At 33.5% G+C, this 22,108-nt stretch overlaps 3 protein-coding genes across 9 annotated transcripts in view; 2 read left to right on the forward strand and 1 right to left on the reverse strand.

Moving 5' to 3' along the window:
* LOC105335845 (inositol-trisphosphate 3-kinase homolog) overlaps positions 1-22,108 on the forward strand; it is a 41,021-nt gene that overhangs the window by 7,441 nt on the left and 11,472 nt on the right. Inside the window, exon 1 of one of the 6 annotated variants that reach the window (XM_011439969.4) lies at positions 3,839-4,174. The exons of 4 other annotated variants lie outside the window; for them this stretch is intronic. In XM_011439969.4, the coding sequence (XP_011438271.3) occupies positions 4,145-4,174 (30 nt within the window). In that variant the 5' untranslated portion in view covers positions 3,839-4,144. Of the gene's footprint in view, positions 1-3,838; positions 4,175-18,261; positions 18,991-22,108 lie in introns of those variants that run through there. One more of the 6 variants, XM_011439964.4, reaches the window with a different exon arrangement.
* LOC136273023 (putative nuclease HARBI1) lies at positions 8,728-14,935 on the forward strand. Of its 2 annotated transcripts, XM_066076711.1 has the most exons (6): positions 8,728-9,156; positions 10,821-11,155; positions 11,365-11,483; positions 11,586-11,721; positions 11,846-12,075; positions 13,468-14,935. In XM_066076711.1, exons 1-5 carry the CDS (start codon positions 8,935-8,937, stop codon positions 12,069-12,071), a joined length of 1,038 nt encoding a protein of 345 aa, XP_065932783.1. In that variant the 5' UTR covers positions 8,728-8,934; the 3' UTR covers positions 12,072-12,075; positions 13,468-14,935. The 2 variants fall into 2 exon arrangements, with proteins under 2 accessions (XP_065932783.1, XP_065932784.1); XM_066076712.1 differs by lacking the exon at positions 13,468-14,935 and having other exon boundaries at positions 11,846-12,367.
* Positions 12,116-15,905, reverse strand: LOC109618586 (uncharacterized). The gene is made up of 5 exons (XM_066076713.1): positions 15,270-15,905; positions 14,519-14,618; positions 14,074-14,154; positions 13,299-13,370; positions 12,116-13,065 (listed from the first exon to the last, which is right to left on the reverse strand). Exons 2-5 carry the CDS (start codon positions 14,592-14,594, stop codon positions 12,827-12,829), a joined length of 468 nt encoding a protein of 155 aa, XP_065932785.1. The 5' UTR covers positions 14,595-14,618; positions 15,270-15,905; the 3' UTR covers positions 12,116-12,826.

Consider the following 22,108-nt stretch of genomic DNA (forward strand, 5'->3'; position numbering starts at 1 on the left):
GGGTAACAAGAAGTTACTATACTTCTGATAGGGAACTATCATTGAGTAAGGAGAAGTTACTATACTTCTGATGGGGAACTATCATTGGGTAAGGAGAAGTTACTATACTCCTGATAGGGAACTATCATTGGGTAAGGAGAAGTTACTATACTTCTGATAGGGAACTATCATTGAGTAAGGAGAAGTTACTATACTTCTGATGGGGAACTATCATTGGGTAAGGAGATGTTACTATACTCCTGATAGGGAACTATCATTGGGTATGGAGAAGTTACTATACTCCTGATGGGGAACTATCATTGGGTAAGGAGACGTTACTATACTCCTGATAGGGAACTATCATTGGGTATGGAGAAGTTACTATACTTCTGATAGGGAACTATCATTGGGTAAGGAGAAGTTACTATACTTCTGATAGGGAACTATCATTGGGTAAGGAGAAGTTACTATACTCCTGATAGCGAACTATCATTGGGTAAGGAGAAGTTACTATTCTTCTGATAAGGAACTATCGTTGGGTAAGGAGAAGTTACTATACTCCTGATAGCGAACTATCATTGGGTAAGGAGAAGTTACTATTCTTCTGATAGCGAACTATCTTTGGGTAAGGAGAAGTTACTATACTCCTGATAGCGAACTATCATTGGGTAAGGAGACGTTACTATACTCCTGATAGGAAACTATCATTGGGTAAGGAGAAGTTACTATACTCCTGGTGGGGGAACTATCATTGGGTAAGGAGAAGTTACTATACTTCTGGTGGGGGAACTATCATTGGGTAAGGAGAACTCTAGGAACAGATACACATCTCACACAGGTGGAAAATTATTTAAAGTTACTATGCTCTAGTAGAGATTCAGAAGGTAATTATCATTAATAAATATATTAAGAGCAATTGTAGAAGTAGGAAACTATTTCTAAGCTACTGTGAGGTTAGGAACTATAGAATGCATATACAGAATTGTAAATGGTTAGGAACAACCACAGCATGAAATGAAAAAAATAAACAAAGGTAATCCTCTTTACAAATTAAGAATTTTGTCTTGTCATCCTGCTTCCATTTCTTGCCCATTGGTTCACCAATATTCTTAATGAGAATAACATTTAAATTGGAATTGATATCAAAAACTGTTAATATTTATCAAGAATCTACTGGTTTGTGCTATTGTTTTGGAATTATGTACTTTGAGTAAATTTAAAAGGCAATTGGTTTTGAAGGCACAATAATGAAAGTAATACTGAAAACATCTGTTTCAAGAAATCAGTAAGCAAGAACTGAAATAAATGGAAATGGTTTCTGCATGAAAAACCATTCTTCCTAGAAATTTAGGATAGATAAGTAATAAAAAAAAAACTACATGTTTTGTATCATTTTCACTTTTCCATCCATTAAGTCTTTTAGTTTCAGTGTAATTTTATATTCTATGTACTAAATAAAATGAAGTTCATATGACTTTTGACCTTGAGATGTTGGATGTGTTAGCTTGGGTAACACTGACCTTAGAGTTATTAAGACCTTTAAAAAAGGAACTTAAGACACATCATCGCAAAATCCTTGTCTATGTGACCAGACAGGTGCTACCAGTATATATACATCTGGCATTGCAGGTGTTCTTTTGAAATTATATGTATTATATATCAAATTATTAAATGATGTATAAGCAAGTGCTAAACAAAGTGCTGCACAAGTTAAACAAGTACACAATACAGAAAATAACTTGTCATACAGTAACAAATTCAAAATTTGAATTGCAATGATATGTGTTCCAATGCAGGCATGTGTTCCAATGCAGACATAAATAGACCAGTTTGGTGAGTTTAAGAACTCTGATTTATTTAATGGGGTTGATATGTTGCCTGAATAGGACTGGTACCTTTCACTTTGTATACAAAATCACATGGCCATGAAGTTATAGTGACATTTGGGTTGGTGATATAGAAATGGTATCTTATGCTGGTTTGCCATGACAAAAATCTTTCAGAAAAAAAGAAGAAAACGGGAATTACAATGGAATTCTTTTATTAATGGGTCATGAAGCAGATTTACCCCTGTAGTTAAGGAATCTTTTTCTGGTTTAGGTACTCTTACTAAGCCATTCCAGTAGCTTGCATTTTTGCATGAACTGTTGATTATAAACTAGTAATTTATACATAGATCAAACAATGATGCAGAGCTTGTTGCATGTACCATGATTTGCAGTAGATTTATTGATAATCCTTGCAGCATATTATATTATTCATTACCTTTATGGATGATACTTCATCATATTAATCAGGTGATGAATGGTGTTTATATCAAATGCTAAAAGAATTTAAGATAGATAGACAGCATGTTGATATATACCTTGAAATATAATTACTGTATTTGTACTTTAACCAAAGAGTTCAGACCCTTTTTTTCAAATATGTCATTTTTAAAACACATTTGAAAAATCAAGTATTGGTACGTGAACTGTGTTGCAGTTTACCTCAGTTTTTCTCTTACACTGTCTTTAATTCATCTCAATGGATGGTCAATTTTTTCTTGATGGATGCCCTTGAATTGATCAGTAATCATATATATATAATTTTATAGATGTACAGACAATTACTTTTTCCCATTCATAGGTATGGTATTCAATGATTTTACCCAGTTTTAAATTTGTCCCAAACACAGTTCTGGTTAAAGAGAAGTAACTTACAATATTTAATTACAATATAAACCACTATTTTAGATTTTAGATTAATTTTTTAGATTTGTTTGTTGTTAATGGAATGAGAATAAAATGAATGTGTAAAATGTCATAGGCTGCACAACTCTAATGGTCACAAGCAAGGACATTTTCTCCTATCTCTCCATCACCAAGTTTCAGCCAAAATTGGGGGGGGGGATAATTTGTTGGTGTATTTTACGTGGTGTTTAATATGTATAAATTTTTAATTTGTTCATCCCCATTTATCCAACTTGATGTTGCTCAGGTGAGTGCTGTGGCCCATGGACTGTTTGAACATTGGAAATGGTAGGCATTGATTACTGGGGAGCAATTATGGCTTTATTAAAGTTTTGGGACGTGAATTTCATTTTTAAATGATAATTCTGTGATAGAGCTAGTTGCATTAGACTGAATCTAAGAGAAGCTTGAAACCTGGTATTGAAGAAGTTCACAAGTGAATTCTGATATTCATGTATTTAGAGACAAAATATATTGCGGCTAAGTGGACCACGTACGATTTTGAGCAATATAAATACCTGTAAGATCTTGAAAAGTGTATTGTAAGAGATGATGAGATTCTGAGCCTTTACTACAAACCTTATATATTCAAACATGTGCAAGCTAGAACAAACGATAATGAATTAAAATTAAAAGAATGAAACATTTAGTTCAGATTTTAAACTTGATTCAGAAATGAAACTTCTTGTTTTCTTTAGCTTGATAACATTTAAGTTTATATTGACTGCATGCACATAAAAAATACTCTTGCGTGTATGCATACAAGTTTTCATTTTTCGAAATGTCAGAACTATTAGGGCCATTATCGTGTCGCATCAGTCTCAGATTAAGGCTGTAAAATAACATCATTTAATAAGGTCTGGTTTCAGCTCATTACCTTGATAAGATGGTCTTGGTTAGATATTATCAATATTATGTTGCAATGTTCTATAACAGACATTCTAAATAGGGAGAATCCAATACAAGGAAAATTGAAAGACTCAAAGAAAAAAAAAATCAATTTTTATGTATGTCTCAAAACACAAAGTAATCATTTTGGTCACTTCTCTTCTCTATCTAATATACACACATTTCTTCACTTGGGAGCCTGCAGTACGTATTATGATAAAATATTAAAAACAACGGCCATTCCCTGTGTGAAGCCTAGAGCCTGATGGAACCGCTGATACAAAGTGTGGAGATGCGACACCTTCGTACCTGTAGCCTCAATATTTCCCTAGCGGATATTGTTTTCTGTTTTGTGGAGGAGATGGATAATCGCTTTTGTTATTTTTAGTAAAGCAATATCATTTTGTTTTCCGTACTAAGTCAACAGTTCTGGACTGCTTATCTGTGGCAGTGGCTTTGATATGATGTCATAGACTGATCATATTATATGATAGTATTTTAATAAGCTTATTTCACATTCACTGCCTAACGGTTATTGTTCGAAGATGAAGCGATTCAAAACCAGACATTCTCAGGTAAGAACTAGTTTTGGGGGGGGGGGGGGGGGGGGGTTGGTTTGAAAAAAAATTGTATAATAATTTATATAGATTTGTATCAGCTTATGAATGGAAAATCATGATTGATTGATTGAGAGAGAGAGAGAGAGAGAGAGAGAGAGAGAGAGAGAGAGAGAGAGAGAGAGCATGCAGTTTACTCCCCCATGTTTGATGAGTTCTCACTACATGTAGTTTGTTTTTTCATGGCATGTACATGTAATTTATAGTCTTCTAGATAATACAAATCATAATTTGTATCCCTCTTTCATGGCTAATGTGCATATTTTTTATTTCGTCTCAATCATGTTAACTTTTTCTCATTTTCATAACAAGATATACAAATTACACATTATTTAAAACTGAAATCACAGTTGAATTTAGGGGGATTGTTCAGGTAAACTATTACATACTGTGGAATCATTTGATTTCATGAGGGCCATTTTTTGTGGATTAAAAAGTTTTTAGCTTTTTCGTGAAGATGTAAATTCATGGATGCATGGGTTTCTTATTTCAATAAGAGAATTAATTCTTTCAAAATTTGTTTTCGTCGAGGATGTAAATTCGTTGGGGGAAGGCTACCCACGAATACCATGAAAGTTGAGCCACCACGAATTCTAAGGATTCCACAGTACCTGCAAGTACAAGTATGAAAACAAAATTTCATCAGTAATTTCTATAAAAAGTGGAAGTCCAATTCAAATTAAAACAAAGATCCTTGTAAAATTCATAAAGTGGGAATTTGACTTTTTTTTTGTATATATATATATATATTACCAAAAAAGATTTCCCATCGGGCAATAGTTTGTCTTATTTAAGGATCTAGCTTATGAAATTTATCTTGCTATTTACTTGTTTTTAATTTTAAACAAGGTGTTTCTGACATGTTGGAGAACATTTGAGAATGTTCTTAAATAATCGTATGAAGCAGGATTACATTTTGTGTGAGGTATTATGATGCCATGATCTGTTGGTTCAGCAGTGATAATTCAATGAACTATATGCATATACGCAATTCAATGAACTATACATTTACGTAATATATGGACTTTGTCTCTAAATACTGGTAATACTTCTTTTTTACAGATAAAAGACTAATGGCCTCTCTGATGATATCTTTAAGAATATAAATGCATGCTTGACATTTAATCTTACATGTATATTAAGTAGATGTAGATGTGTTTTAATCTTGACACCATAAGTGTGTTATATATATAAAAAATAATTTTAAAAATTGCATTAAACATAAATATACCACCCTACCGTTAAGGAATATCAAAGGAATTACCAAAGGGATAGTTATTATTGAATTATCGGTATACTTTATCAAAATTCTTGAAAAGTATTATTTATAAATATTGAATCTCCTATGAATTGTGATATGATATATGATTTTTATTCAGTGAGTTGTGAGTTTTCTCTATCTCCGAGCCTTGGGGAGGGGATAGAAAACACACAAGAAGTTAGATAAAAATCATATACCATCACCAATCATGAGGGATTCTTTTTATCACATCCCTGAATTTAAATGAGTAAATCCCTATTTTATTGGCTTTTTCATACAAAAAATTTTAACGAATCCTTCTGCAAGGTGATCGATTTTCATCACAACAGCATATTTAACTATGACTGCCTACAAGTGATTGCATGAACACACAATTTAGCTGGTACTTGAAACCCTCAAAGTACATGTACATGCAACCACTTGGCATTTATACTTACCGGTTTATACATTGATCGAATCTAGGTTACTTGAAAAGACTCACTCAACACCTTAAAAATATGGATACATCATAATTGCAAACACTTTGAAATTTATTCATTAAGTAACCGGTAACTGGTAAATTGTATACTTTCTGTACACAAACCCTTTTAGGTATATTGGTTATCTCATCAATCCTATATATAGAGTTACCTAGTGTAATGTATGTATTTCATCCTGTATCAACTTAATTTTCCAATCATTTCATGCTTCATGCAAAATGTACTTTATACGTCATTCGAAATTTGAATTAATAGAAATTAAAGTAAAAGTGCCTTGGGGTTGATACACCCATTAAAATCTTGAACTGCATGTACATCTTTCCTGAAACGTGATTTAGTTTCATCCGATAACACATTTCTTGGATCCTATACACTCTGATTTCCCCATGGAGTCTCTGAGATTCACCAGTAACCTAGATAAAAACAACTTCATTTTTACCTGACAGCAGACAGTTGCAAAGAGTGACGTCATGGCTAACTGGTGTAAATGTTGCATTATCACTGAAAATTTCAGATAATGATAATAAAACTATAATAACCCAATTAACAGTCAATTAGAAATGTGATTTGTCACATGACATGCATGGCGTTTAAGATTCAAATCACATGCCTGATGAACGAATTACTGGTAATTGTACATAATATACAAGGTTTATGCAGAACTGAACTTGGTTTTGCAATTATCTGTGGAATCAGAGACATTGCACAAACATGGACAAACACTGAGCCAAACTGCAGCAGACTTCCAAAGCCGTGTAAAACCGTCCCTGTTATCTTTCTCTATATGTGGCATGCATCTAGAAAATTACAAGTGGGAGAAAAAAGCTAGCATTTCAAATATTTTGTGATTATACTGACAATATCCTGTTGGCGCTCTTATTCTGACAAACAGCTTTTTGGTTAATGCTTAAGATATGCACTAATTCTTTAATCTTGTTTCTGTTTCTTAAGAGAGAATTTAGACTTGTTAGCAAAACTAAAGTATACTTGCATGGTTACAAAATTTGGTCACATACAGCTCTGTCAAGACTTCTAAACTTTTTTCTTTTAGAATTAAAACTTCGATTGAAAATAATCTTAGTGCAGTGTTCATTGAAAGTCAAATATAATACAACATCATTGCTAGGTAATAAACGCACGCTTTATTCAAAGATTGTACTTCGATATGATTTCACTTTTGTATTTTAGTACATCATTTTGTTGTTTGAGTTTAGGTGTTCCCCGAACCAGTCTCTGCAATGTGTGGCTTAAAAGTGTTAGAATGACGGTATGTTCTTCTGTGCAGAAGGAAACGGGTTTTTTTTCTTTCTGTACCAAGAACTTGACAAGAAAAGATGACGGATATGTCGTCTTTTAATTGCTTTGATCGTAAAAATTATAATTTTAAAACCTTATATAGATATTTCATTTGAATATTTGGTGTTGAAATATAACGAAATCATGCAAAACGCAGTTTCCTCTGTTTGATTTTAACACGGAGAAACGCAAAAGAAATAGTCTTTAAGGATATATTTTGTGTGATTAAGCTTATATTAAACTGTGATAAAAATGTGAATCACGTAAAAAGCATTAAAGTAAAGAAAAAAAGAATTCAGTACGGATACCTGTTCAAATGGTTCAAGGGATAAACTAATTTAAGCGTTAAAATATATTTACGCTAAATAGACATCGCTGCAAACGAATTCTTTAAATGAAGCATTGGATGTGTTGGTAATCTCTTAATTCTGACACTTTTTTTCATCTTCTTTCACGCTATTTTATATAGTTCGATAAACAAACTACAAAGAAATAAAACAGAGACAAGGAAAGTATTGATCTTTAAAATTAACAAATCATTCTCTACAATCGATCCATCATTTTGATTCCTAATTTCAGTGTTTATCGGATTTGGTCGCCTAAATATTATACAATTACTGAAATTTAGAAAAAAAGGTTATCAGTATTACACACGTGTAAGATGTTTAATGCTGTATTGGTCCAACTCGTAGTGCAATAAATACATTTTGTTCACCTTCGCGAAATGAATGATTGTAACGAAAAAATAAATCTGTAAATTCTTTACACGAGAAAAAAAATATAACTAAAAATATTGATTTAACAGTCTATTGGAAAAGTAAGCTATGAACAAAACAAAAAACTGTTTATACCAGAGACTTTGTCCCAACTTACTTACTTACTTACTGCCCGTGACACCTTTGGTGTATAGGGCAGTACCGAGAGTTCTCCATCCTTGTCTGTCACTGGCTAAAATCCATAAAAGTATAATCAAATCAAATTTTACAGCTTTATTATAATTATATTGCACTTTTGGTTTTGTTGTTGTTGTTTTTAATTTATTTATTTATTTGATTTTGTATTTAAATTATTTGTTGATGTTAAAGTTCTTAATGAAACCAATGAAATTAGAGAAATCAGTAGTTATTCGTATTCTTAGTACTACACGTGTAGTTAATCACCGACCATTTATTGGCAACGTATGTATAGTAATAACAACGCAAAGTTAATAAACTCCATTATTACATTTTGCGTTATTAAGTTTTATGTTGATCTCAACGCAAAACTTATTAACGCAAAATGAAACAAACATTTATAGAGACTGTGGTTGTTATACTCAGTATAGTATCCATCGCTAAGAACTCTATCTAGACAAATTATTATGGCGTTTTTGCAAAAACAGGACAGCATGATGGTTTTGTGAATACCAAGAATATTTATTTATTCTCTGTATAGTATACCTATAATTTTTAAGGAATATTTTTTTAAAAATCAGGGGCCCGTTTTACAAAAGGTCGTAAGTCATATATTTGGTCGTAAGACCACACCTAGGGTTTAAGGCCGTTTTACAAAGATTTGGGACTTGTGGCTTACGACGAAATTCGGCCGTAAGTCTTCGACCACCCGAAGGCTACCCTAAGTCCTAAGTTTTGTCCAATTCACTAAATATATCGTTGTTGCTATGGATAATAAAATTATAAAAAATGGCGTCTTTGTTTATTTTTGATGTTCTCAACGAAAGAGAAAAGGAAAGGGGTAGAAGAGTGTTCAGAGATAGAAACAATCCATTAGATTATTTAAACGACAGAGAGGTGATAGAAAGGTACAGGCTTCCGAGAAGGTACTTAAACGAAGTCGTTGATCTAGTTAAAGAAGACATAGAAAGACCAACCAACAGAAGCAAGGCCATCCCTGCAGTTATCCAAGTAGGTATCATTATCATTTAATATCATCTGACACAACGCACATCATAATCATTCCAACTTCGAATATTTACACTACATTTGATAACGTCACTTCCTGATTGCTACGTCACGAAAACGGTGCTTGTAGATATATAGGCGTTGAGCACACGGGCACGGATCAAACACGAAATAAATATGAATACATGCACGCACTTGTCTAAACACACGTTGGAAAAAACAATTATTTCAACATAACCCAACCTTCAGAGTACAATTACATACTATACTATGAAATGTGTTCTTTCTTCGAATGAGTGAGGTAATGAAGTGATGAATTCAGCGACGTTGTTTGGACCCCCTCCCAACAGATTTCACCATTTTTTTTATAGGTTCGAGTTCAGGTTTAGAGGTTCATGGGTCATATACATATAAAATAAAATGTATAAAATCTCGGTGAATGTGATGGATTAGATATTTTAATCCCTTTTTGCGTCATGGTGAAACGCCGAGCTTCGTATTCTACGATTATAAATTACTTATCTTTTCAAAAAAAAAAATAACGCAACATAAACGTGTCTTGATCTATGCTAAGTCATGGTTCTGCCCAATATTAACTATTAAAACCAGAGTGAAACGTCCAGAAATATATAGGCCGAAACGACGTCGGGCCGAAACTAGCAAGATCCGAACAGATTTAAGGTCAATTTTGGGAAAAGGTCGAAACGGCTAGACATCGATTATACACATGGCACTGGCGTCGGAAGGAAATTGAAAGTGGGGGGCTAGACTAATCCTCAGAAATATTGAGGAAAAAAAACCTAATTCCCAAAATTATGAAAATCTTAATCCGTGGCCGGGGGGGGGGGGGGGGGGGGGTGTTCCTATGCTTCCAACTTCTCAATCTTTCAAGGTAAATTTAGGAACAATTATCTTCGCTGCGAGAAAAAGTTTGGGGGGGGGGGCTGAACCCTCTATGATGTATGATGCTACATGTATGTCCGTAATGGTTAGGTCTAACTTTGCAAAAGAAGTTGGGGGGGGGGGGGGCTTAGCCCCCCCCCCCCCCCCCACCCCCCCCCCCCCCCCCCGGTTCCGACGCCTATGCATGGAACAACATGGTACAACTTTACCCATGACCCCAGCACCTGACATAGAAAAAAACACCAAAGTCTTCACAAGTCAAAAAATAAAATCATTACTGTTTTTACCAGATCTGCCTTAAGAGAGAGAGAGAGAGAGAGAGAGAGAGAGAGAGAGAGAGAGAGAGAGAGAGAGAGAGAGATTTCCTTGGATGTTGAGCTATTTCTGATTTCCAAAAATATGCAATAAAATCAGTGAACTGAATTATTATACAAAACTTTTTTCATAAATGTTTATGGATATCATTTTTTTTTTTTGGTAGATTGAGTTTTAGAGGTGTTAGTTTGTAATTTGAAAAAAAAAAACACCATTAACTCATTTGTTATTTCATTAAACAATCTTTTTTGGGCACCACCCAGCTATGAAATATGTTTTAGAGTAATAGAGTACACTAGTTTTTACATTTATACTTTTTAAATAGTGATATGTTAACATTCATTCCTTAAAAATATCACAAACCCAATATTACCCAAAACATTATTCATATGGAATTTGTGTATGTAATGTAAAATATTAATGAAAAGAATATGTTGTCTTATTGACAGGTTCTTGTCACAATAAGATGCCTCACAAAAGGAATATTCTATTCGGAGTGTGGGGATTTACATGGAATTTCGAAATCTAGTGTTTGCATTGCCATGGACAGAGTTCTGACCTCCCTCTGCCACCGCTTGCAAAATATCTCTTTTCCTACATCTGAGGAAGAAATCCGAAGAACAAAAACAGAGTTTTTTTCAAAGGCCCGATTTCCCAATGTGCTGGGCGCAGTGGATGGGACTTTGATAAAAATTCAGGCTCCCTCCGAAAACGAGCCAAGCTACGTTTGTAGGAAGGGTTTTCATGCTCTGAATGTCCAGGCCGTTTCTGACGCTTCCCTAAGGTATTATTTCAAAGAGCAATTAAGTTCCATAGTTAACATTATTCATATTATTGTACTTTGGAGACTGATACTATCAATATAAGATTAAAAGATGTTAAAAATTATGCTTTTCAAAAACTGTATCATATCATTAAAGAAGGATTCGATAGTAAATACATGAATTGAACCAATGGGCTTTTGCCCCATCTTATTCACCCATCTTCTTTAAGATTCATAGATTTGGTTTGCAAGTGGCCTGGTGCTGTTCACGATAGCTTTGTATTTGAAAATTCAAACCTGAACCACATCTTGGCCCAAGGGTGCAATGGATGGCTTCTAGGAGATTCAGGTATGAATTATAAGTAAATGAAATATGGCAAGTAAATTGAGCATTCTACACATGAATGTCTAGTTAGTCAGTACATACTACATATATATAACTGCATTCTAGGCTATCCTTTGAAGTCATACTTGATGACACCAATTAACATCCCGGCTAATCAAAAGGAAGTGAACTACAACAGCGCCCACTGCAGAACCCGTGTTGTGGTGGAGAGAGCATTTGGTGTGCTCAAGTCAAGATTTAGGTGAGATGACGTGAAATGACAGTGTTCTTGCGACTCATCTTAATGAAAAATATTATTACTCATCTTATTAAATACATGTACTCTAAAGAAATAGTGCTTATATTAAATCCTTGATTTCTTTCAGATGCTTACATCCAACTGGGGGTGTATTACCCTTTGCCACCCAAAAGTGCATGAAGACTGTAGTAGCATGCTTCAAGCTTCACAACAAATGTATCAAAGACAGGCTGCCAATGCCAGAGGTGGACTTTGATATCCAGCACCAGGGTGAGGAGGAAATCAACAATCTCCAAGCAAACGGTGCAGGTGTAGCTCAACAGATCAGAAAGAGGCTGGTTCAATGCTTTTGAAATAGTAAGTTCAATATACTTGCAAGTAAAGACAACAAGATATATTAAGGTTATAAAAATAATTGTAATCATGTCATCATAACTTGACTGTTAAACACAAGATGAAAACAATAGCAAAACAAGTATAACACAAATGTAACTTTAACCATTGGATTTGATACTAAACAAATTTCCATTTCAAAATGCAATGTCATTAAACAATCAAGAGTAATTGCCATGCTATGAAATCACAAAATATCTATTTCATATCTTATTGAAATGACCATAAGATCTCTATAACATCAGAAAATTTAAAACATCAGAAAATTTAAAAAAATAAAGATTTACAAATACCCCCACCCAACAAATTTAACAAGCAATACAAGAGAATAATGAGCCACATTGCTCACTTATGGAATATTTTTAAATTGGTGTATCATGTGGCATTACATATTTTTTTCTTATAATTTTCACTATATTATTAAGACCAGAATAGCTAGTGCAGTGACTCTTGAGAAGAATATCTTAAGACACCTACCGGTATTTAAATGTTAACCAAGTTTTATGATTATCTCCCTTTCACAAAGGTTGACCCTTCAATTCAATATTTTAGAATATACAATAATAATATTTACTGCCAATGGGTTCTAAAGTAGAAGGAAAATATGTGCTTAGTTTACAAACAGACAGATTGAGAGACAGACATACAGGCACCTTTCATCAGAAACGCTCTTTACATGGTATAAAACAGGCTAATTTACATTGCACAGACAAAATTAAATTTCTTTTACAACAAGACCTCTGATAGTTGGTGAAACTGAGCAAGATGCTGGTTCAAGCTCAACTAAGGGCTCAAGAGTTTGAAAAGAATAGGAACAGCAACAGTTTTTTCTTTTCAATTCAAAACAGATCTCTTTAAGCACATCCAACTTCTTCTTTTCTACCTCGAGCAGACTTTTTTTAAGCTCCAGTTTCTCTCTTTGGATGTTAAGCAGTTGCTCTGCCTTGGAGTTATCTAAGAAATACATTTTGAAATGTTTCAATATATATAATTTGTATAGTACCATAGTTGAACTCTTTATACAATATAATACAAATATTGACTGGAGTTGAGGGCAACATTGATTATATTATTCATATTTCAATGAAAAAATGATGTACAAAATGTCTTTACAAAAAACAAACTATACATACAAGGCATCATTTCGCTCCTTAATACATGCAAGTCACCCTCCCCTCCTACCCTACCTGATGTACATGCTGTCTCAACAGTGATCTTTCTTTTTCTCTTTGTGGAACAGCCAGTTGGCATACTGGTATCTTTAGGAAATAAATAGTTAAATTAATAATTTTTAAACTGATTGAACATTTCACTAATAATATATTTTAATAAAAATCATTGCTATTTTTTTTCCAGGTGTACACCATTCTACATGGCCATTTTAGTACATGTACCTATTCCAGGGACTTGTTTCAATTAGAAGAATGATGGACAGAGACCCACATGTTCTATCACCCATCAATTAAAGGAATATAATAATACCTTTACATACTGTTTTTTTTCTTCATTATTTTAAAACACATTTGTTACAAACCAAATATCACACTGCTGTTTTAATCACAGGCTGAGCAGTTGTTTGATTTAAATGTTTACAGTTATTAATTCACATAATGATATCTAATTTAAATATAGCCAGTAAATTCTATATGAGGTGTATATACTCGAAGTGCTGCATATTTTCAAGCTTAATTAAGAAAGAAACAGCAATTTTAAAAGTTTACCGGGATATGAAGTTGGTTGGTCACATGATCAAATCCTGTGGAGCCCGAAGTGTTGCTCAGTAGATTTGATCACGTACCAACAAACTTCATATCCTGGTGAACTTTTTAATATTGCTGTTTATTACTTATATTTACTTTAAAAAAAAAAAAATATTTTAAGACGCACTGAAAGCATTTTTAAGGAAATCGTACAAAGACACACACACAATGCTATAAATAAATAAATGTTTACTTTGCTTACCTCCAGCAAATGAGGGAGGAGGAGTCTCAGGAATTAGTTCCTGGGTTTTGGAGGCATCTGCTGATATGAACTTGGAAGTAGCTACCATAAAAACATTTTAAATATCATTTATCAAGCTCATCGATCTTAACAATCTATTTTAATCATTGATGTAACAACTCCATTTATAATGTGTACAATACAAAGGAGCAAGCCCAGAATGCTTAATGAAAAATGTTGAGAATAAACCCAAAGAATTATTAGTACATTGTAATGTATCAATATTGAATAAATATTGATCTAATATTAAGTTTTTAAAAAAATTGTAAGCACACTGTACTTTTATAAAGGCTACTCATGCCCTAATAAGGCTGCTTTTAACATGACACTTTAAGTAATGTTTATTAATTCATTTGTTTTCTTTTGTTTTCATTATTTTAAAGAAACTTATGAAACCATGTTATACCATTAGATGTGGCTTTAGGGAACTCATTGCTTCCACACTCACTGGTGTCAAAACCACCTTCTATCCCTACCACCATGCTATCATCGAGAATAGAAACAATCTACAATATAGTCAACGAGGAGTAATAAGCAATATTTTTATCATGTACACAATAAATTTGTTAATCCGTACAATATTTACATGTATATCTACGATATAAAGATTTGTAATTCAAATACTGTAGAATCATTTTTATTTGGGGGGGGGGGGGGTGTTGGAAGGTGGCCAAAATTTACTAAATTGATATTAAACAAATGATTGTGTGTATAGGTTTGTGAAGATGTAAATTCGTGGGCAAGGGTTATCCAAAATCCCACCAACATTGGTCAGCCACAAACAATGATGATTCCACAGTATTATAGTTTCTCATCATTTTGATAAGTAAAATAAACATATAATATAAATTACCAATATTAAGCAAATAAATACTGATGCATGTGGGTATATATGAATAATTTTGTTTGTGTCCTTTCTAAAATACAACTCATTGCCACTTGTACATGTATTCACTATTTATTGAACATACATGTACCAGCTGCACATTGTTTATTTACATGATTGTACCATCATCCTACAGCTGCTCTTGCACTTTGAGTGTCTTTAGCTGCCAGAAATAGGTCAATGAATTGATTGGATGTGATATGTATAAAAACACTAACTTAAAATTAAAAACAATAAGCGAATATATAACTGTGCTTCATTAAATGTATACCTTATCTTCCCATGGCTTCAAGTTTAGTGGAGGTGGACCTCCCCCAGTCTTTTTCTGCTCTCTTCTCCTCTCTGCTTCTCTTTTTCTGGTCTTGCTTTGAATGTCTATCCACTTCTTTTTTATACTTTTGACATCTCGCTGTGTAAAGCTGCAGGCATTTACACTGAAAAAAAAAAATATGTGCACGCTTTAAAATATGAACGATACCATCTTACGACACTTACCTCTTTTTTCCTGATCCGATAATATTCACGCAGTAATCCATTAAAGACATAAGTATTCGAAGCCATCATAAATCGCTGTATCATAAATGCATGAAATTCATTTCATATCGGTTTCAGTTTTAAAACACATCAAAAGCGCTATTCAATCCAACTTTACGCAAACCACCATTTTTGTGTGAAGGAGGTTTACGGGATTTCCCCGATTCGATTGGTTGATATTTATAGAGTGAAATTATAAACTCCAAAACAATGCCGACGGCTATATAGCAAAGATATCTAATTTTTTATGAAAAATCAATATTGCCACAACCAATTACAGAGTGAATCTAACTTTTTGTCATATTTCTCACATATGAAAAATATTTATACTTGTATAATGCAATTTTATATGTATGAAATCTTTTCTTTTCAATTAAAAAATTTCGGCACACTCCCTCCCCTTCAAAAGAAAATGAAATCGGGTAAGGGGATGGAAATATAAATATATATTCAAAAATTTTAATGCAAAATGACATTTTTTTATTTATATGGACATAAGATTTACTTATGCTATATCTTTAACATAACGTTATATAATTTCAGAAAAAAATATAATATACCTTTCCAATACTTCCTCCCATGCGTTGGCTTTTTTCTCTGAGGTAATAAAAGGGGAAAATTTTCCTTTTATCACCTCGAGGCGGTCGCTAACACCCTCAACCAGGGCAGATATTTCTTCTTGTCTCCAATTCTCTTTTCTTGTCATTTCGGAAATATACCGTCTGCGCGTCATCGCGTCTTGGTTCGCGCGGTATCCAAGTTTACTTTCATACCTTTTAAGACTAAAGAGTTCCTTTATGACTTACGAGGAAAGTTGCGATTTAGGAGTTACGACATGCAGATAGGACACGTTTCGTAAAACGGTCTTACGCTTTGTCGTAAGTTAGGAATATTTAAGACTTAAGACTTATGACTTACGAATCTTTGTAAAACGAGCCCCTGGAACATTAATCACGTCAACTATTTGCAGTGTATGGTAGTTTTATCATTAGTTACTCTGGGTCATTTCAGCTACATATCAACCCTATTTTTATGTTAGTACGTTTTGCGTTATTACACTTTGCGTCGAAATCAGCGCAAAAAATGTAATAACGTAAAATATAATATTGCATTTTGCGTTGTTATTACATTTCGCATTGCTACAAACGTATATTACTGTTTTTTCACGTAACACTCGATCCACTTTTCATTATAAACATTCGTCGCTTTTATTGTAAAAAAAAAAAGAGATTTCATCTGGATCTAGTATCTCCATGGATACTGATGATGTAGTAGACATATTATCTATTTTTATTGGGATTGGCGTACTGTTTCCTCTGTTAAGGCGACATTATGATGCATCGATATTACGTAGAATGCCTAAACCGTTAGGTTGATGATGTCATTCTGTTAATATTTACAGTGTTGGGCCAGGTTTTGTTTTTGTTTTGTTTTTTTATTAACCATATCGAATTTGGTCACATTTTCATTACTGGTACAAGTCCTTTCCATGCAAAAAAAAGAAAAAAAAGAAAAAAAGGATTTTTACGGAACAAATGAGAATGGTAGGCAGTGCCAAGTATTGTTTTGTAAATTTGGGCGGATCGTTAATAAGCCATCTCTTCCATATACTATTATACTAAATGTATTAGAGTCAAGAATTCCAAAATGACCTCGTTAAGCACAGCTTAATTGGCTAAACTTAATGATTATATAGGTAATGGCCGCCGTATGTAAGTTTATCAATGACTCTTTGAATTTGCTTCAATATCGCCAGTGAATTCCCTAGTATGAAAAACATCTTCAAAAGCTGTGCATCCTATTTGGATGAATCTGGTCGTAAATATCGCAATACGAAAGGTTGCTTTTTTCATTTCAAGGGAACATCATAAGGTTTCATGTCGGAGAAATGAAATTGTACAAGGATAATATTTGGTATCGAGTTCATACTGTGTAGCACCCTTTGCTGTGATGTTCTCTCACATGCAACATTATGAGTTACAAAAATCAATGACACGCCTAGGCTAAAGTTGGTATTTCTGATTTACGCTCATATTTTGTCTTAATTATTTGTGGTATTAATAGAATATTATATCTTTTGTTGGGTATATTAGAACTAAGTAACAGTGAACCGTGGTAGATTATTAGTTGACTTAATACGATTCAGTAACATAAACTGATTTCCTTGAGAATTTTACACCATTTGGGATTTCCAGGGCTTAATATGAACAAAATTTTATTTGCTTTTTTTGCTGGTACTTAAAATTTTAAGACACTTTCATCAGAAATTAGCAAAATATATAACAATAAATGAACTATAAATGAACAACTTTTGACGATATTTAAAGTGTGGGGACTTCGCCAGATTTTGTAATAATATTAAGTGTTTTATATCTAAAAAAGGACCTTTGTAATACGAGGTTATCAATGAACACAACACAAAATCTTGTTTTTCGAAATCAAAGTTAACACCACGGATAATGAACAATGTCTTCTTATTTTTTTTTTAGTAAAAGGCTATTTTTATCAGGAAAAAATGCCAGTGCATCGTTTCCATAAATAGTTGTTTGTTGGATTTTTTCTTCCTTTTTTCTTCTTGTGTCGACCATGATCGTGATTATTAAAATTTAATTTGGTCTTTGACGACAGATTTACCGTAATATTGATATGAACTAACGTAACACATGTCGCTTGTTCAATGCTCATATATGCGTGTTTTCGTGCGTACACCTGAACAAGCGCTGTCGTGGAGACCTGTCGACAGGTGTAGATGGAATATAGGAAAAACACACAGTTATCGACTGCATGGAGCTACACTAGACTGTCAATAACGTATATTTGTTTGTGGTATAAAACTGTCATTCATCTGGTACACAACTCGGTGGACAGCTGTTCATCCTGTTCCGTTCTCCGTTCAAGAAAGAAAGAAGAAGAAAACCAGTTGCGGTTGTGTTTTTATTTGATTTTTACGGGAAATAGGACTGTGATTTTTATCTCACGTTTATTGCACGCTGTAGATATACGAATGATTTCACAGAATGGGATGTGTCCACGCTTCGTCATCGAATTCCCAAGAGGACAGCACGGTCAAAACTCTGTACCTGCATCGCAGGCTAACCAGGAAGTCGCGTAAAAACGCGTCCGTTGGCCAGACGAACGGAGCCACGCTAGAGCATGATCCGGCCCAAGTCTTTGACGTTCAACCGTCGTGTATCGCCAGGAACTTCTCGTGTGATAGTTTATTGACTCTGGATATTTCATTGGAAGGAAAGGAATTCTCAAAGTTTCCCCGCTGGAGGGGTTACAAGATGTGTAACGTTTGTGACAAGGACGATAAAATCGACATTCTTCTGACCATGGCGACGTCCAAACACAAGTTGTGTAACCGATGCATGATGATCACGGACATACAAAACAATATGAAATCATGTGCCTCTTCCAAAGTCAGCGCCACGGCGTTTGCTAACCTTTTAGCTTTGGTAAAGTAACATTATTTATCACTGTTGAAAATTAAACTTAATCTTTTTGTTATGGAAGTTTTTCGGACTTTTTCGCGATTCCTGTCAAAAGTAATTTTGAAATGCTACCGTGCGATTATCACGAATAATATTTTACTTTATTATTTTGTTGAGTTAATGAAAATTTAGTACGTTGACAGGAACTCGATACCCAAAGAAACCGTGCGGGGTCTACCTATATATTTATAGAAAGGGGTGAAGTTTTTGTACTCAGGTTTGTGTATATATACTACACACACTCCATTGATAAGGTTATGATAACATCACAAAAACAACAGTTAGACGGATAGGTAATAGTCACACAAGTTTTAGAACTACTATACCATGGGAAAGGATGTGAACGTCCACAGGCGCTAACCTAATAGAGGAATTTACGCTACGTTCGTGACTTGTTGGACAGTTGAATGTTCTGGGGGCACGGTAATGCGTTCTCTGTATCATGGTACGTGTTTTCTTTCTTGGTCCTTTAGAACAATTAGTGTAAGACGTAATGTTTTATTGCCATCTATGTTAACCGTTCAAGCGAGACTAAACTTATTGTTTGTACAACACGCGTCTTCCGGCTTTATATAAAAAGCTGCACGTAAACTTTGGTACTTACGTGGTAGCTGAATATTTCCTTTTGAATCGGTAAAGATGAAAGATAACTTTAATTTAAGTGAGAGAAATGAAATCAAATAATTAGAAACAACTCAATTTAAATTCCTATTGCTTAATAAGAAATCGAACCATGAATGTTGCCAAGACATTCCTTATATGAAGGTGAGGAGGGGGGGGGGGGGGGTCGGCATTATTCACAGAGAGCAAATCTGATACTGCAAGCAAAATACCTATTTACAAAGAAAGCCATTGAATTCTACCACAGCATTTATATCTTTGGATGGATTCGTTATTAGGGGTTTCCTTTGTTGTATGTGTGATCATTCAGACTGAGTTTTGCCTATTCTAGGTATTTCTGTACTAAATTTTCACTGATAGACTGAACACCTCTATAGAAATGTTATCTCATTCTCACTTTGCATTGTTGTTCTAATGAAATAAGATATATTTATAGAAATGTTTATGGTTGAAATTGGCAGTTCTGTACCTTGTTCTTTGTTCCTTAATGAATTTCATCTGAGGAAAAAAAAATAACAAATTTGCTTTCAGAACAAGTTTGGCCAATTTGTTGATGTGTTTTTATCAGTTTATCCTTATAATAGGGCCACAGTAAAGAAATAGTGTGTTTCCATTGCCAAATATTATACTGTTATAGGATGACCCTAATTTTGTTATTTACTTTTTTTTTGCAACAATATTCATTTTTTGATTCAAATGGTGTTTATTTGTTTTTATGAAAATGGATGCTGTCATAATTAAGAAACACTAGATCTAGATTTGCTTTCTGTGTATTTGAAATGTTTTATGAGGGTCCATCTGATTAACCAAGTTTGATAACATATCAATTAACACTTAAAGTGAACAATGAAAAAAATCCTACCATCCCTATAATTTTGGGGGTTAAAATAGGAGGCATACATGTAAAACAGGTACAGATCATTAATTTTGGAATGCATTCATATCATACCAATAAGTTTACGTTGCTAAGTTGCGGTTTTAAAAAAATGACTTTGGTGATGTAATTTTATCAGTTTAAGTGTCCCAGGAGGAGCAGGGGAGGGGGTTTAAAGAGGAAGTCCTATAGGGAGAACCAATTGTAATCGGGTCCTATCATACAAGATTATCTAACTGTTGTTTGATCAGACCCTCAGCAGTTTATTGATCTTATAGGTGTGATCCGTTGATTGTTCTGCAGTGTGTGAAGCAAAGAGATAATCAGAAGTGCATATCAGCTGTGCATTTAGATATTAAAAAACATCCACATATTATTATCTTTGAATATATTAATCATCACTAGATCAATAAATATTGATATTTATATGGGAAAAACATGCAGAGAAAATGATTTTCATATTGACAACTCATATAAAGATTATGCAACTTTTAGATGATTTTTGATATTTGATATTTACCATAGTCATTATCACGGCACACCTATGTGCACAGATGACAGTAGCAGGTGTTTGTCCTAATTAACTGTCCACTATCACTGACTGTCAGACAAAATTCTGACAAAAGATTAGTGGTAGGTCTACATGTTAATGAATGTATAATCAACAAGATATTTTTGTGCTAATTTAGCACCTCTCTCAGTTATCAAGGTTTCCACACAAACAAAAAAAAGTTCTGATACGCGTAACAGTAATTTAGTTACTAACTGACAGACTTTACAATTTATTCATTAATTTGTTAGAAGAAAAATGTAAATATGAATTAAATGCTTTCTTTGATGTTTCATGTGGACAATGAAGGTAGGGATCATTGCAGTAAAAAATGCATAACCTGCCTTAGTGATTGGGTTATGTTATTTTTTTTCTGCAATGTTGCTACCTTCATATCTGCATGAATTGCCAAAGAAAGCATTTATTATAATTGTTCATATATTAAGATGAAGGTTTAGATGTGAATTACATTCACCAGCTGACCTCTTGAAACAATCTGTAAGTGTTTGATTGATGGATGGATTACAATAAACATTAATTGATTGATTGATTGATTGATAGGATGGCTTGATGAATAGTTGATGTTTAGATAATTAAAAAGTTAGCAAACTTAAGGGGCTCTGAAAGGAGAATTATAGTTTGTGAAAGTATAGAGTAAAGCTAGCAAAGTCCCAAGGACTTTTCTATTTACCTGGTATACAGGGAATTTACAAAACATATACGTTGAGAACTTGAGAAGTTAATTATGATGATTTATGCCAATATATTATTTCAATCCATTGAAGTCTTTAGAAAATTGTAATATTGAAAGATGAATTGGTAAATTTTGTTATTTATAATCTCTACTGCGCTTGCTATATGACCATAAAATTCAACATACATTAAACATATAATTGAAAATGTTGCAGGGGGCTAAACATGTACCAGGTAATTGAAAATGTTGCAGGGAACCTCAAATAAGTTTGTTATATCTGTGAAGTCTTTACAAACAAGTGTTACTGTATTTGAAACTGCTTTCTTTTCTTAAGTTATAAAGT

Source organism: Magallana gigas, chromosome 2 (genome assembly GCF_963853765.1).
Source record: "Magallana gigas chromosome 2, xbMagGiga1.1, whole genome shotgun sequence".
In the NCBI taxonomy this organism is placed as follows: Eukaryota; Metazoa; Mollusca; class Bivalvia; order Ostreida; family Ostreidae; genus Magallana; species Magallana gigas.

Excerpts from the sequence above, each read along its gene's own strand:
- LOC109618586 (XM_066076713.1), bottom strand. The coding sequence starts at position 14,594 with ATGGTGGTAGGGATAGAAGGTGGTTTTGACACCAGTGAGTGTGGAAGC. Across the intron at positions 14,155-14,518 it reads CCCTAAAGCCACATCTAATG|CTACTTCCAAGTTCATATCA; the intron begins GTATAACATGGT and ends TTTTTATGGTAG. Across the intron at positions 13,371-14,073 it reads TCCTCCCTCATTTGCTGGAG|ATACCAGTATGCCAACTGGC; the intron begins GTAAGCAAAGTA and ends TATTTCCTAAAG.
- LOC136273023 (XM_066076711.1), top strand. The coding sequence starts at position 8,935 with ATGGCGTCTTTGTTTATTTTTGATGTTCTCAACGAAAGAGAAAAGGAA. Across the intron at positions 9,157-10,820 it reads CCATCCCTGCAGTTATCCAA|GTTCTTGTCACAATAAGATG; the intron begins GTAGGTATCATT and ends TCTTATTGACAG. Across the intron at positions 11,722-11,845 it reads GTGCTCAAGTCAAGATTTAG|ATGCTTACATCCAACTGGGG; the intron begins GTGAGATGACGT and ends GATTTCTTTCAG.